The sequence below is a fragment of the Scomber japonicus genome, chromosome 1, assembly GCF_027409825.1.
Source record: "Scomber japonicus isolate fScoJap1 chromosome 1, fScoJap1.pri, whole genome shotgun sequence".
In the NCBI taxonomy this organism is placed as follows: domain Eukaryota; kingdom Metazoa; phylum Chordata; class Actinopteri; order Scombriformes; family Scombridae; genus Scomber; species Scomber japonicus.
In genome coordinates, this window is record NC_070578.1 from 35,088,038 (window position 1) to 35,104,894 (window position 16,857).

At 40.4% G+C, this 16,857-nt stretch overlaps 1 protein-coding gene across 2 annotated transcripts in view; it reads left to right on the forward strand.

The window, feature by feature from the left end:
* Positions 1-16,857, forward strand: part of pacsin3 (protein kinase C and casein kinase substrate in neurons 3) — a 57,815-nt gene that overhangs the window by 15,034 nt on the left and 25,924 nt on the right. For both annotated transcript variants that reach the window (XM_053315004.1, XM_053315005.1), the window contains exons 2-4: positions 13,802-13,902; positions 15,168-15,324; positions 16,617-16,852. In XM_053315004.1, the coding sequence (XP_053170979.1) occupies positions 13,849-13,902; positions 15,168-15,324; positions 16,617-16,852 (447 nt within the window). In that variant the 5' untranslated portion in view covers positions 13,802-13,848. The remainder of the gene's footprint in view (positions 1-13,801; positions 13,903-15,167; positions 15,325-16,616; positions 16,853-16,857) is intronic.

The following is a 16,857-nucleotide window of genomic DNA, read 5'->3' on the forward strand; positions in this document are numbered from 1 at the left end:
ATTGAATCTTTTAGAGGTGCTGGTAGGCATGTTATACCTTTTGGATAAAGCCAGGCTCAGTGTTTCTAGTCTTAAATGTAGCTTGTATGTATTTTTCTAAGTGCCAACAAATCAAATGTGCAATTACTTTAGCTTTAAACTAGTAACACTGATCCCATTTTCATTCTCCAGAGAGTAGTTCTGTGTAAAGAAGACACCACCGAGCATGTTACAGAGCTTCGTTAGCTTGTTGTGCGACATTTCATAACTTCTTGACTTTGCTCTGAAGTTTTTGAGAACAAGTATTGTGTGTGTGCATCATCCAAAACCTTATATATATCTTGTTTCTCTGTGTCGTAGAGCTCCATTATTGTTCATAAACTATTTAAAAACACATCAGTGAGCCACAGAGTTGCCCTAGGTGATATGGTCCTCTGTCACAAACAGATTAGGCACATTCATTTGTTAAGAAACAGCTTTAAACTAGTAACACGGATCCCATTTTCATTCTCCAGAGAGTAGTTCTGTGTAAAGCAGACACACCGACGAGCATGTTACAGAGCTTTGTTAGCTTGCTGTGCTACATTTCACAACCTCTTGACTTTTATTCTGAAGTTTTTTGAGAAATTTAAAAAGGTCAAAAGGTTGTTATACTGTAGCGCTAACGTCCTTTAACATGCCGATACCGTTGGCAAGAAAGCGAATAAGGAAAGTGTTGAACTATTCCTTTAAACATCAGAATCCTGCCGAAGGACCAAAGGCTTGTCAGCATGTTCAGGCAACAGTTGAGACCTCTTTGATTGAGTTTAATTGTCCCCTCTGGCTTTTATTTAAAAAGAAATGGTAGCTGTGTTGCGAGTCAAGACTAATTAGTTTTACTTACAAAACTATTTTTCACCTCTTTGACACTTTGTTTGACAGCACGTCTGCATTCGACGTTTGAAGGTGATGGTGGTATATGACTTTAATGTTCCCTCCTCTTGGCTGTTTCGTGTGTGTGTGTGTGTGTGTGTGTGTGTGTGTGTGTGTGTGTGTGTGTTAACCTCACATTTGCGATGTTACCGGTGCTGATGAAGAAGTGAGTCCTGTTGGCAATTTAGTGAAGCTTCGGCTGCAGCTAAAGCCAAACACCAGAGTGGGTTGTAACATGGAAACAGGGCTAATAAAACAGCTTGTGGGCATTTCTCCAAACTCATCCAAGAAGGGCTTTTTTTCCAAAACACCACATTTACATTTACAAACTCCTTTTTAAAGAGACTTCACTTCCTGACGTGCCTCTGTTGCCATTTTTTCTCCCCGATGTCAGATGTCTTGTTTCTGCAAAACGAAGCATGATGATGGCTTTTAAAAGTAACCCATAATGTGGTTTATTTTTTGTCAACAGCAATCTTTTTGTAATGGTTGTGAGCAGGGTTATCTGTTTTTCTTCTTCTTCTATTCTTCTTTGAACAATACGTTTCTCATTGTGGAGAGAGACACAGCAGCTCTCTGGTCCACAGCTGCTTCTCAGGCTTTGATATAAAGCCAGCTGTTGGCAGAGTAGCAGCAGCTGGAGCAAAAAAAAAGAGAAGTATCTTAAAGAGCTTCTGTTTATTGATGCCTCTAGGCCCCCGATGTGCACCTACATACCCTCACAAACTCTGCTGGAATGCAGACGTAGCAGAGGAGCTTACAGGCTAATGCTGTTTGAGGCCTCCACGTGCTCCAATATGTAGAAGCATATAGGCTGCAGGGAAACTGTTGGTGTACATTAATCAGATTAATGACCGTGAGGTTTCCAGTGGGGCTTATGAGGTCTGGACCTGCCTCTCTATCTGTCACTCCCTCCTCCTCATCCCTCCCTCAGCTGGTCTCTCCCCTCCTCCTCTTCCTCCTCCTCCTCCTCCTCCTTTTTGGCCTGACCCACTTCTCTCTAAACCAACAACCAGGATGTCCTCCTGCCTCACCCTGTCTCTCTCTCTCTCTCTCTCTCTGTCTGTCCCCATCACACACCTCTTTAACAAGCATGAAGTAGCTGCAGATCTCTCCAGACTATGTATTACATGACAAAATTGACAGTGTTTCATGTCCGTGATCCTCTTAGTGCTTGTGAACTGAGATGTCCGGTCATGTTAAACAAGACTAGGTCCAAATATAGTATATGGCTGTACTGTGTTTGTGTCAATGTGTCGCCAGTTTAGAGGGATAATCAGTTAAATGGTAAATGGACTGTACTTATATAGTGCTTTTATAGTCTTTTTGACCACTCAAACCGCTTTTACACTGCATGTCACATTCACCCATTCACACACATTTATAGTGCTGGTGCAGCCATCAGGAGCAATTTGTGGTTGAGTATCGTACCCAAGGAAACAGTTGTAGTGTCTTTTCTGCAGTGGTCCCTGTAATATTTGTTGTTAAAGTGTATCGAAGTAACACTTTATTATAGCCTAACTACTCAATCTGTTGACTCCCATCTGCTCTGCATCTGTTTCTATCTATAGATTTCTGTAAAAACATGGTATCATCCATATGTTTATGTAGGGTTAGCATGCTAGGCTAACTGTCCGTCAGCTAGTGCGACTTTATATCTGTGCTGTGCCGTCTTTCAAAGTTACCCCTTATTTGTGTGCAGTCTGTGGGCTACACAGTGCAACACGGCTATGTTTAATGATGCTAGCGATGCTATCCAGCAGCTAGCCACCATGCAGGCTGGTGAAATGGATCCGTCACATCTCTTTTTTATTTGGTTGGTGCTCCTGTCAGTGTTGAAGCCTAAATATGAGATGATTTGCTTGGTACATGTGTGTTTTTAAAACTTATTTCGGGCCTCTGCTGTGAACGCCCCCCTGAGGATGTAATAGAAACTAGCTAACTATGTTTAATCATGCTAGCGATGCTATCCAGCAGCTAGCCACCATGCAGGCTGGTGAAATGGATCCGTCACGTCTCTTTCTTTTTGTATCCACGGGTTGGTGCTCCTGTCAGTGTTGAAACCTAAATATGAGATGATTTGCTTGGTACATGTGGGTTTTTAAAACTTATTTTGGGCCTCTGCTCTGCTGTGAACGCCCCCCTGAGGATGTAATAGAAACTAGCTAAACTAACTTCATCACTCAGTCAGACAGATAGACATTCAGGGTTACAGGGTCGGCCCAAAAAAAGAATTAAACTAAAACATAAATAGTGGTGTAAATCATAGTGTACATTGAATTGGAAATGACTGAATCACTTGTGGGTTTTTTTCTTTTTTTTTTCTTTTATATGTTTTTATTGTCACTTAACTGGCATCCAATGGTACCGGGTGTAGAAATACTGGAATTTGTTCTGGTGGTTCAGTCTACAGAGCTACAGCTGCACTGCTGATTTATAGCTGTTAAAAAAAAAAAGAAAAAGAAAAAACGTCCACGAAGAAAAAACACTGGAAAAGTTTTGTGCCAACAGAAACTTAAGGCAATAAAACAGATACAACCACAACATTTAAAGGACAACGCCACTGAAAATGTCTCTTTAGCATCATTGTCTCATCTTCTGTCGGTAGTTTGTTGCCTCACAGAGGACGGCAGCTATCGTCAGTTTGGATTCACTCCAGTTAACCCTTAAACAGGCAGGAGTAGAAAATGAGATGTAAAAAACATAATTTGATGTTACCAATTATTGCATTTGCACCTAAAGTGAAACATTTCGACACATATTTATGATATATTTTGGATTTTATGTGTTGTTTCTCCATCAGGATACGTTGCCCCTATTAAGGTATAACAATGGTCATACTGGTAAAAACAATTAAATGCTTTATTTAATAAAGAGAAGTGATACATCATTGCTTTCTCTGGTCATTAATATCACACACTGATGTTTTATCATTTTATATCAAAGTATAAACCTACTACAAGCTTCAATTCTACCAATCTAGTCCTCCCAATTCAAGGCACATACAATTAAACAATCACTTTAACCAATCATGCTGGGAGTTTAACGGTCTGTATCTCCTGGTGCACGTTGCCTGTTTAAGGGTTAAAAATGATTCACATGAAGAACCAGAGTCATGGCTAAAATGTGATAAGCAAACTTGTCTTTTCTTTATTTATTGTTTGGGTGGATGGGGTTATTTATGCCTCAACCAATCAGCACAGAAGGATGTATCCTGATGTCATTTCTAGTCAACACCAAGCCGCGTTATTGTTTGCTAGCTGTCAATAGAAAGTGAGAAATATGTAGATTGAAGAGTTGTTATTTCAGTGAGTCAACTTACAACAACTTCTCATATATCCTTGTTGATTTTTTGTTTCTATTTCTCTGTTGCTATGTTTGGAGCTCTTGCCAACGAGACTTTGTTGTTTTTTCCTCCCAACGGTGGAAACAGCCGTCAATGTTTATCTTAATGTGGAACTACTGCTCCGTGTGTTTGTGTGCTTAAATTATGTTTTATGTGAATGTCAGTGTGTTTTATCCACTGTATGTTTTCTTCTTGTGCACAGGTCTCTCTCTCTCTCTCTCTCTCTCTCTCTCTCTCTCTCTCTCTCTCTCTCTCTCTCTCTCTCTCCTCTCTCCTCTCTCTCTCTCTCCTCTCTCTCCTCTCTCTCTCTCTCTCTCTCTCTCCTCTCCTCTCTCTCTCTCTCTCTCTCTCTCTCACTCTCTCTCTCTCTCTCTCACTCCTCTCCCTCTCTCTCTCTCTCTCTCTCTCTACCTGTTTAAATAAGGATAAAATAAATGAAATGAGCTCAACGATCAGACCTGTTGGACACGCAGAAGATTGATTTTTGGTGTAGTATTCCTTTTAATTATACTAGTCTATGGGATAAGAAAGAATTTGTGGTAAGACAGCCACACCTCAGTACACAAGCACAAAAGGAAAGTGGAGGTGTACAAATTCTGTTGGGAATGACATTTGATAAGAGATTTATTTATTCGGCTGGTTTTCCGTGTGACTGACTGCATCCGTATTTTATGCACACATGTGCTTCTGCTTCATTGATTTGAGCTCGACAAACCAGCTCCACATGCCCCTTTAAGGCGAGCGGTGTTGCTGTGTGACAGAAACCACATCAGACGAGTGCTTGTGTGTGTGTGTGTGTGTGTGTGTGTGTGTGTGTGTGTGTGTGTGTGTGTGTGTGTGTGTGTGTGTGTGTGTTTGTGTTGTTGTGCTATCAAACCGCCTCCTCTTCCTTCTCGCTGCCCTGCTGTGTCTCTTTTTTTAGCTTGTTGAACCTTTGTTTTCCAGCGAGGGAGCTGATATATGTGTCTGTTTCACCACTCGGCTCATCCCAAACCTCAGTTTGTCTTCTCTTGCACATCCCTCATCTCGTTGCTCATCCACCACATGCCTCGCTCTCCTCTCTCGTCTTTCAGTTACTCGCTCTTTGTTTCCTCTCATTCCTTCTGCCCTCTTTTCAACAGTACCTCTGTCTTCTGTCGGTGAAGCCTGACAGGTCCACTGGCCTGTTTTGGATCAAGGATCAACCCTGTAGCTTTTAGATGCCTTCACATACTTAATGGACTAGATGGAAATGAGAGCAGGGGGCCAGCATGACTCCAGAGAAAAGTACACGTTTTAATGAAGACAGGTTTTGATGATTTAAAGAGTATTTTCTTAAGATCACAGAAGCCCCATCACAGCAGAGTTGTAAAATGGGTTATAACAAGAAAGTATGGGTAATAAAACAGCTTGTGGGCATTTATCCCAGTCAAATCCATGAAGGGAGTCAGTCCAAGGCAGGTTTGGAGAAGTATCGGCCCCATATCACCATTTTGAATGACAGGTAGTTAAGTGACAGGTAGTTAAGTGACAGGTAGTTAAGTGACAGGTAGTTTATAATTCCTTGCAGGATTTTGAGATAATGTGTGTGGTTAAACATTACATATGCCTAATTTAACATCTCCATCTTCACACTGCAAAAGCAAAATTTCTACTCTGCTTTTCTACATCTGTGCAAACAAGTTGGTGAACTTGAATATCAGAAACTCCCGTTGTATCTAATTACATCAAACTCTTTGCAGTATCTTCAACAGTTTGATGAACTTTTGGCCTCTTTTATTCTTTGTGTCGTGGAAATCTTTGGAGACTCTGGTAGGAAAATGTGATGTTGGCTTGAATCTGAAACCTCATATTGGCAAAACTTAATTAGGCCACATATTTAGGGTTTCCTTGTTTTTAAGACTTTGTTGTCTCCCCTCACGGCCCATATGTGAGTTTTCAGAAGTGATGACCCTGGTTAGCTGTCATCCTCCAGATTATCTCTCGTAGTTGATCATTTATCACCTTTACATCACCCCTTTGATGTCTATGTCCTCAAACATACCCCTGTAGCCTTACCCAACCCCTCCGCCCTCTTTCGGCATATTATTTATTTACACCTTCAGCAGGTCCCTGACCTCCAGGACGGTCTGAGGTTCTGGGTGATGTGTAAGAGACTGTGTGTGTGTGGTTAAACTGAGGGGACTGAACCCAAGTTTACGAGTAGTGACCAGGGGAATATAAACATCTCCAGGAAACACACACTTGCATAAAAACACCCACTCACATGGTAACGGGAGGGATGATGTCTCATGAGTGATGTCATTAACCACCGTGGATTAACTTCTGTTACGAGCACGTTAGTAGTTGGGCTCATTAAGAAACGAGAGCAGATGATGTGAAACCTCAAATGATGCAGAACCATGTGGAAAGTGTGATGTATGTTATTTACACTATATTTACACTGCAGGTTTCCCATTAACCCCTTGCATCATCAATGAATCCGGCTTAATGGTTTATGTCACAGTTTTAAAGGTAGCCAACTTAGCCAGGTGTCATCTACAATTAGCATGAAGTTAAGCTTGGTGTGCATGTTGTAATAACTCAATTTCGTTGATATATATTCGTTGATACAATGTTGATATTTTAGACATCAGGCAAAAATGAGAGCAGAACTAGCCTCACTTTACACTTCATCTAGACTCACAGGTCAGTCTCTAAACACTTCACTCATTAAGACTGAGGACGTTAGAGTTAGAAAAATAACCTGTGACGCAAAACCACTCCAAAATATTTAGGGTGGCCCTTCTAATAGGGGAAGAACAAGGTGTTTCTAGCAAGGTGTGTCATTTTCCAAAATGTAAGGGGTTGAAGTTTCCGTTCTTGCATTTAGAAATCCTCACACTTGGGTAGGCGGGGATCTCACATTGTCACTGGTGTCATTGGTGTCACTAGACTACACTGCATTCATGTCTAATGCAGATTTCTTAAACCTGTTATAGAGTTGGGTCTGTTCCAGGATGGTTTATCTTTTTTAGCTTTTAAACCTCCATGTTGTCTTAACAGTGAGTTCATAACCTGGATAGATGCTGCTTACTGCTGCAGTCATTCAGTATTCACCTCAGGCTTCTTTGTCTAGCTAATGAGTGTCTCAGACAGACTGTAATCCCTCTACTGCTGGCTGTGTGACTGTGTGACTGCTGAACACACACACAACCACACACACACACACACACACACACACACACACACACATATATATACACGTTGGACTCTTCTGTTCTGATCTTCCTTTATTTCTAACGGAGGCTGAGGGCTGTTTATCACTTTGGATCTGATAGTGGAGGCATCAGATAAAAATAAAAATCACCAAATCAAGAAATGTCGGTGAACTATAAACGTCTTTCAGTTTCGTATTTGTAGCATAGCAACTGTTAAGTAAACAAACACACTAGGTCAAGTATTGTACATAAAGGTGCTCTCTCTTTCTAAAAATACATCTGTGAAGGTACATAAAGGTGCTCTCTCTTTCTATTCACCTTTACAGCATATGAACTGATAATAGCAATCTTGTGACCTTTTTATAAGATAAAAAATAACATTAGTAAATCCTCTTTGAAGTCTCTCACTCTCACCAATATCTGAAATGTAATTTACAAGCTTGTCAACATCAGATGAGGCAGAAATGTAGAGCTGTAAGTCGTCTGCATAACAATAAACATGAATACTGTGCTCATACATGATGTACATACACATCTTCTTAAAAATACACTAGAAAACTTTGGTGCGACCATGAGGTTGACATTTTTAGTTTTTCATTCAGTCTAGTACAAACATTCATGTCCACCTCAAAGTAAACTGATCCCTTCACTTTTCTTCTAGTCTCAGTTCTCCTTTTTGTTTAGTAGCAAAAGTTAGCATGCTAATACGCAACACTAAAATGGTGAAGGGGTTAAACATTACACGCTAAACATCGGCATATTAGCCTTGTCATTGTGAGTATGCCTGTTACGATAATTACTTTTGTTGAAGTGAATATCTATTGGATGAACTTTATGACTTTACGATCATGAGGTTGACATTTTTGTTTTTTAGCGAAATGTCTCAACGGTTGTTCGATGGTTTTTCATTCAGTCTAGTACAAACATTCATGTCCGCCTCAAAGTAAACTGATCCCTTCGCTTTTCTTCTTGCCTCAGCTCTACTTTATGTTTAGTAGCAAAAGTTAGCATGCTAATATTGGTGAAGGGGTTAAACATTACATGCTAAACATCGGCATATTAGCCTTGTCATTGTGAGTAGGCCTGTTACGAAGCCCATAGACATGATGATGTTGGTCCAGCTCTTGTAACACAGAGCTGTTTGTGTTTTAAAGCTAGCAGACCGTGACAGTGTTTTGGTGTGATATTCTGGTTGAGTGGGAGTTTTTTGTGAAGACGCATGTTATAAAAGTGATGAAGTAGTTTGTAGTGAACTCTAGCTCTCTCTTGACTTCTGTGGTCAGTGTCTGCTCTCCTTCAGCAGGTAATACTGTAAGGCTAATACAAGTGTAGGCAGCCAAGCCTACTTGCTTTCAATGAGCCGCACCCAGATACTCTCACTCAGAAACACACACACACACACACACACACACACACACACACACACACACACACACACACACACACACACACACACACACACTGCTGTCCTGTAGGAAGTTGGAGCAGTAATTAGCGATGCATGGTAAAGTCAGTTTTCTCATACTCCCTCATGTTCTAGCATGCTGGTGGCAGATTCCTCCGCCGTTAGCATACTTTCCTTCACCTGTGACACACACACACATGCACACACACACACACACACACACACTGTCCTTCTGTTGCTTCCCTCTGTGCCGTACAGTCTTTACAGTGTGGGAGAGGAAATTAGAGCTGGGCTGCCTGAAGGAGATTAGTTACAGCGTCTGGGAAGTGTGATGTCGTGCTGTTGTGTTAATTAGCGTCAGCGTTTAATCTTGAATGTCACTCGTCCCATCATACTCACACTCACACTCACACACACTCACACACACACACCTACAAACACATTTTAGAACTGATCTCTTGTATTCAAGGCTCAGCCTGATGTGAGTAAGTGGCACAAGTTAGCGCTCGTCCACTCGTCAGTTTTCCAGTCTGATGTTGAAGTCTTGTAATGTGTTGTGTTTTAGTAAGAGGCCTCCTTCCTTGTTTGATCTGCTTCAATTTTTAACTTTTTAATTTTTTAATATTTAATTTTTAACTTTGAACTCAACACTTACTCCATTAGTTTCACATGAAAAGCCTGAATGCCAACGCCTTCACTGGCAGGTATTGATTATTCACCTGCAAGTAGGGATGGGCTTCAGTAGCATGTTTTTGGCTCAGCAAGTAAAAAGGTTCAAATAACTACAACTCAAAGATGTCCAACCAGAGACGGCGACTACAAGTAAGAAGCTACAGTATCTGTTTTTTATAGTTCTTTGCTAATGAGAAAGAGTGAGGATAGATAAAATAAAAGAAGAGATTAGTTAGCATCAGAGTTAAACAAATCTGGATATTTTCCAGACTGCAAATCAGATCCAAGATGAAAGCAGCTATTTGAATTAGAGCTACAAAGATTAGTTGATTTGGTTATTATTGAGTCAATTTATAACTATTAGTTTAGAGTAATGTTTTAAGGCAGGGGTGTCAAACATGCGGCCCGTGGGCCAGATACGGCCCGCCGAGGGGTGCGATCCGGCCCACTTGCCATCCTGTATTCTTTTCCTTCCTTCCATCTGTCCTTCCTACCTTCCTTTTTTCCTTTCTTCATTCATTCGTTCCTCCCTTCCTTCTGTCTGTCCATCCTTCTTTTCTTCCTTCCGACTGTCTGTCTGTCCTTCACTCTGTCCTTCCTACCTTTCTTCCTCCTTCCTTTTGCCTGTCTTTCCTTCCTTCCCTTCTTATTTCCTTCCTTCCTCCCTTCGTTCCCTCCATCTTTTTAATGATCCGGCCGACATGAGATAAAATTGGTCTATATGTGGCCCTCGAACGAAAATGAGTTTGACACGTCTGTTTTAAGGGGAAAAATTGAAGATTCTCTGATTCCAGCTTCTCAAATGTGAATATTTTGGTTTCTTTAGTCTTCTATGACAGTAAGCTGAATATCTTTGAGTTGTGGACCAAAACAAGACATTTGATCCCACTGGGCTACGAAACATAATTTTCAGACATCAGACCAAACAATTAACTGATTAATAAAGAAAATAATGAAAATAAACATTAGTTGCAGCTCTAATTGGAACCTAGAAGAAGTTTTTAGCTTCATAAACAGCTCAGATGTTGATCTTAACACCCAGAATTAAATCATTCTGGGAGTGAAATCGTAGTTTCTAAATTTCTCCAGTAAGGATTCAGATGATGTTTTTGTAGTTTCTTCCACAGTCTACAATCTGCAGATGCTCCAGAGACTCCGGAGGTTTCTACACTGATAGTAATAGCACACAGGCTTTCACCTTTAACTGGCTTTTATCAAAGAGACTTTAAAGAGACGAGACTTGAGTGTTTCTGGTCAGTGTGGAGCAGCAGGGTTCTGGTTTATTGCAGATGGAGGGTAATGTGCACTCAGTCGGGCCTGGAGCGGTGCGTGTTTTCCCTCTTAGGTTGTTGTGTCTTCTGCAGGAAGTTGTCTGGCCTTGAAGCGGGGTTCTCGTCCAATAGGAGGGCGGCAGGGAGGAAGTGGATGTATAGAGAAGTCAGGTCATGGTGAACCGTGGACAGGGTTCATCAGCAGATTGTGTGAAGTGCTGCTCAGCTGAAGACGTCTTTAAATCATGATGTTTGAGTGCAGCTGAATTTAAAATGGCAGGAAAAATCAGAACCCAACAGGTAAGAATTAATTCATATATAAATTTAGGTTTTTTTGTTTTGGCTTTATGTAAGTGGCCGCTTTCAGTGTCTTACCCAGCTGGAGAATGTCTTTACATAAAGGTAATTAAATGAGGTTAGCTGTTTTCTGTCTGTTTGAAGTCTTTGCTGGCTGTACCTTCATATTTAACAGACATTAGAGGTGTCAATCTTTATTCCTCACCAGGAAGAAAGAAACTGTTTTTTTCTAACGATTCTGAGGCCTGATGTTGTCAAATTTACAAGAAAGTCGCAAAATCCAGAGAAAAGCTGGTGAATTTCTTTACATATAGGTAATTAAATTAGATTAGCTGTTTCTGTCTGTATTGGAGGTGTCAATCTTTCATCTAATTCTCCAGCAGAAAGAAATAAACAGGTTTTTTTGTAGCAATTCTGAGGCCTGATGTTGTCAAAATCACAAGAAAATCCCAAAATCCTGAGAAAAGTTAGAAAAACTGAACAAATTTTTGTGTAAGAGAAATATATTTTTCTTTATTTTTTATCCTTTTTAATCGTTTTGAACATCTGACCTGTCCAGACCCCAGAGTTAAGACCCCCTGCTTTAATTATAATAATGATCTAAACAGTAGATTTTGAAATATCTGGCTGTGAAAAAGTATAATTTTGTCATTTTGATTGGACTTTAAGGTGCAGTAGAGTCTTCTGTCTGTTTGAAGTCTTTGCTGGCTGTACCTTCATATTTAACAGATATTAGAGGTGTCAATCTTTATTCCTCACCAGGAATTAAGAAACTGTTTTTTGTAACAATTCTGAGGCCTGAAAGTCGCAAAATCCTGAGAAAAGTTAGAAATCCTGAACAAATTGTGTGTAAGAGAAAACATTTGTCTATATTTTTTATCCTTTTTAATTGTTTTGAACCTCTGACCTGTCCAGACTCCAGAAGTGAGAACCCCTGCTTTAAAATTTCTGGCTGTGAAAAAGTATAATTTTGTCATTTTGATTGGACTTTAAGGTGCAGTAGAGTCTTCTGTGTCTTTGCTCAGACGGCTTGTGTGAAGTTTGATGACATATGACATAACTAAAAAATCATTTGTATCTGTGAGTTATTATCAGCAATGATTCTACGTAATTGATTGTGCGTCGTCTTTTGCGATCAATGAGGTGTGTGTGTGTGTGTGTGTGTGTGTGTGTGTGTGTGTGTGTGTGTGTGTGTGTGTGTGTGTGTGTGTGTGTGTGTGTGTGTGTGTGTGTGTGTGTGTGTGTGTGTGTGTGTGTGTGTGTGTGTGTGTGTGTGTGTGTGAAGCAGGACACGCTGACACAGATTCTTCTTGCCCCAGTAATGGAGCGGATGTGTTTGTCGGACACAGACGCTCCAGTTGTGGTTGGAAGAAGAAAAACTGGACAGCAGCGTGAGGCGAATGGCTCTGTGGGCAACGAGTGGGGAAGACTCTGTAGCTTCTCTGTGTCGGCTGACGTAGAGCTGCTGTTTGCCAGATGTTGAAACTGTAAAGCTGTGAGGTCACGGGTTCGATGCCCGAAATGCCAACTGTAAACTTTAAGATATATAAATATAAAAGAGTCATGAATTAGTGAAACTGTAACCTCTCTTCATAAAATGCATGTATTTATATTTCACGACATTCAGATTCAATTATTTAAGTTATATTTGTATTACTACTAGCATTTTTAAAGGGGTATTCCACCTATTTTACATATTGAGATCAGTAAACTATCCACTGGAAGGACTGCACAGCCTATCAGTTGTATATTATTGTACTACTGTGGTGCTAGAGGAGCATTGTTTAGTCTGAGAACCTTGAATCTGACTTTAAAACTATGTATGTGGAGTTTGAAAAGATAACATTTTTGGAGCTTAGCCCATATCGAAGATTAAAGGTCATGATATAAAGCACAAGTCCCCCAATTTTATAGAAGTACAAAGTCTTCCTGGAACAAGTAGCTATTCATTGATCTCTTTTTTTTAATTAAAGCTAGAATAAGTAAGATTTGCTGTTTGCAGGTTGTAAACACAACATTTAAAGTTGGCCCCTCTTCAGAATTGCATGTTCGTTAGGTTGATGTAGAGTCGCACCCTTCCCGCTGTTATTGGCTGGAGGTTACACACCCACTGCCCAAAGGTTGACACCCACATATTAAATGCAGAAAAATACACCTCCACATACTTCTACTGGGTCAGAAGTGACGATTGAAAGTAGATAATTATGTGTTGATTTTTAGAAATACCTTCCAGCTTTAATTTGTTAGTTAATTGACTGAAAAATGAATCAACACAAACATTGTCTTTTTCCAGCTTTGAGGATTTGGTGCTTTTCTCTTCTTCATTACAATTTAAAGTTGAATATCTCCTAAAATATGATGGCCATTTTGCACTATTACCTTTTTATATTTTAGACTAAATAACTAATCAATTTATAACAAATGATAGATTCATCTCAGGAAGTAAGTGCTAGTTGCAGCTTGAGTATGTCTCTGAAATCTTCTTTTTGAGTATTACCGTCCATCAGTTTCTTCAGTCGTTTGTCATGTTTTGACTTCAGCTTGAGGAAGTGTTTTCTCCTCTGAGGGTCAAGTTCAGTCTGTTGCTGGATTAATACAACATTAAATGATCAGTCAATCAGTAACAGAGCTGTTTTTTATAACCTGCTGTGTATAATTAAAGGTTTTTACATCCTCCTCTCTCTCCTTCTCTCTCTCTCTCTCTCTCTCTCTCTCTCTCTCTCTCTCTCTCTCTCTGCAGCTTCGTCTCTAGCCGCCATCATTCCGTGCTGTAAGGCCGACCCCAAAATGTCTTCCAATGGAGACCTGACCGACCTGGGGAGCTCTGACAGCTTCTGGGAGGTACAGCGGGAACACACACACACACACACACACACACACACACACACACACACACACACACACACACACACACACACACGCACACAACCTGCCTTCAAAAAAACTATTAACCTTGCATCTCATTTTCATGGGTGATAGTTAGCAGCTTGATCTTTGCAGAGCTAAAAGAGAGAAGGAAGAGTTAACCGTGAATTACAAACAAACAGGAGTTTCAGTATTAGTAAATGAGCCACAAACTGTCTGGTTTGTGTCTCGTCTCGTCTACTTGATGAGTTTATCAGAGCAGATGAGCGACTGCGTCTCTCTGCCATATTTATATAGAGACAGACACATAATGAGTCCCTGATGACGGACTGCTGGCTTCACGGCCCATCACTCGGAAAAACTGCACACCTTCAAATCCACTCACTATCTGCTCTGTCTGTCTGTCCTATTTTCTCCTTATTTCAGTCTTCTGCTGTCTTTTGTGTTAACATGTTTATATCTTACTACACCAAGCGTGGAAGTATAATAACCTTCGAACATTTAGGGTGATGGCATTGATCTCAAAGAGCAGCTGAGGCTGACCGGATTTCTGATGTTACATTTTAAAAGACATCCTGTCATGAATTGAACTGAAGTAAAGCTGCTATTATTAGTTATAAATTAATTGACAGTTCATCATTGACAGTTCATCTGCTAGCCTATTAATTATTTTAGTCACTTTTCAAGCAAAAAAAACCCTAAAATGATGGGTTTAGCTTCTCAAATGTGAGAATTTGCTGCCTTCCCATTAAATATCTTAGCTTTATGGATGGTTAGACCAAGAATAAAGATGATTGATCTCAAAGAGCAGCTGAGACATTTAAAGAGACATCCTGTCATTAGTTATGAATTAATTGACAGTTCATCTGCTCGCCAATTAATCATTTTAGGTTTTAGCTTTAGCTCAAATGTGAGAATTTGCTGCCTTTCCATTAAATATCGTGTGGATGGTTAGACCAAGAATAAAGAGGTCTCATTGTGTCCTTTTACCTCCAACACTGTTTTATAGAGGAAGATTAATCACTAATGAAAAGTATCAGCAGCTGCAGCCTTAAACTGAAGTGATGATCATGTTGATGGAGCTACTGGAAAAGTCAAACTTTCACCGTACGGATTCATCCTGATTTAACAGTAGAGAGGACTTTAGTGTGTGACTCCACTTCAGTATTGTTTCTGTTCTGTCGTTGTGTGTGTGTGTGTGTGTGTGTGTCTGTGTGTATTTGTGCGTGTTCACCGCGTAGCCGGGAAACTACAAGAGGACGGTGAAGCGGGTAGACGATGGCCACCGGCTGTGTAACGAGCTGGTCAGCTGCTTCCAGGAGAGAGCGAAGATAGAGAAGAGCTACGCTTTACAGCTGAGCGACTGGGCCAAGAGGTGGAGAGGCGTCGTAGAGAAAGGTGAGTTAAAATTTAAAATGTGTGCAGTTTTCAGCAGAGCATCAGCTTCTAATAGGAAGATAACACCTAATAGCTTCAGGGTTTGCTGCAACTAATGTATATATAATGTTTTTATTGGATTTTACTTTACACATACAGCACGAGAACATCTAGAGACACCACACACACACACCACACACACACACACACACACACACACACACACACACACACACACACACACACACACACACACCATAAGATCCATAAAAAATTATAATAATGAAAATAAACTAAATTAAATGACTAAAAATATTAGCGATAATGACAATAAACAAAATAAGCAGACATACCGACAAAGAAGTGCAAAAATAGCTGCACAGACAAATCGGCTACACAAAACCGATAAATAGATGAAAAAATAAATAAATAATAAATAAATAAGATAAATAAATAAAATAATAATAATAAATAAATAAGTAAAATAAAAAAATCTATAATAAATTAAAAAAAATAATAATAATAATATTAAAAATTAAACAATGAATAAATTCTTGCTGCAACTAATGTATTAATTATTTCAAATTTTTATGGAGCTTCATGTTAAAGGACTTGAATCCTGGCAACATTTTTTTTTCTTAATAAGACCCTCTGGAAAAACATCTGTTGTGTTGGAGCGGACAAGTTTAACATAAACTAGAAAATGTAATTGCTCATTTTCATTCAAGGGCCACAAACAGACCAATTTGATCTCATGTGGGCCGGATCATTAAAAAGATGGAAGGAAAGAAGGAAGGAAGGAAGGAAGGAAAGACAGGCAAAAGGAAGGAGGGAAGAAAGGTAGGAAAGACAGACAGTGAAAGACGACAGACGGAAGGGAGGAAGGAGAGACAGAAGGAAGAAAGAAAGGGAGGAAGGAAGGAAGGAGGGAAGGAAGGAAGAAAGGGAGGAAGGAAGGAAGGGGGGAAGGACAGATGGAAGGAAGGAAAAAAGGAAGGGAGGGAGGAAGGACAGAAGGAAGAAAGGAAGGAAGGAATGAAGAAAAAAAAGGATAGATGGAAGGAAGGAAGGAAGGAAAAGAACACAGGATGGCAAGTGGGCCGGATCGTACCCCTCGGTGGGCCGTATCTGGCCCGCGGGCCGCATGTTTGACACACCTGGTCTACAAACATGTCTCATTCACTCAGGAAGCACAGCATCACTAATTAAACATAATTAAGGTCAAAAGTCCTGCTGATGAATGATGACATCACACACCGATAAAGTAGCTAAATTGGACTATAAGAGTATCTATCTCTGTGTTTGTGACTCAGGGCCTCAGTACGGTACGCTGGAGAAGGCGTGGCACGCTTTCATGCAGGCGGCCGATCGGCTCAGCGAGCTGCATCAAGAGCTTCGGGAGCGGCTGGCGGGCGAAGACAGCGAGAAAATGCGCAACTGGCAGAAAGACGCCTTTCACAAGCAGATGATGGGAGGCTTCAGGGAGACCAAGGACGCCGACGACGGTTTCCGCAAAGCCCAGAAACCCTGGGTCCGCAAACTGAAAGAGGTGAG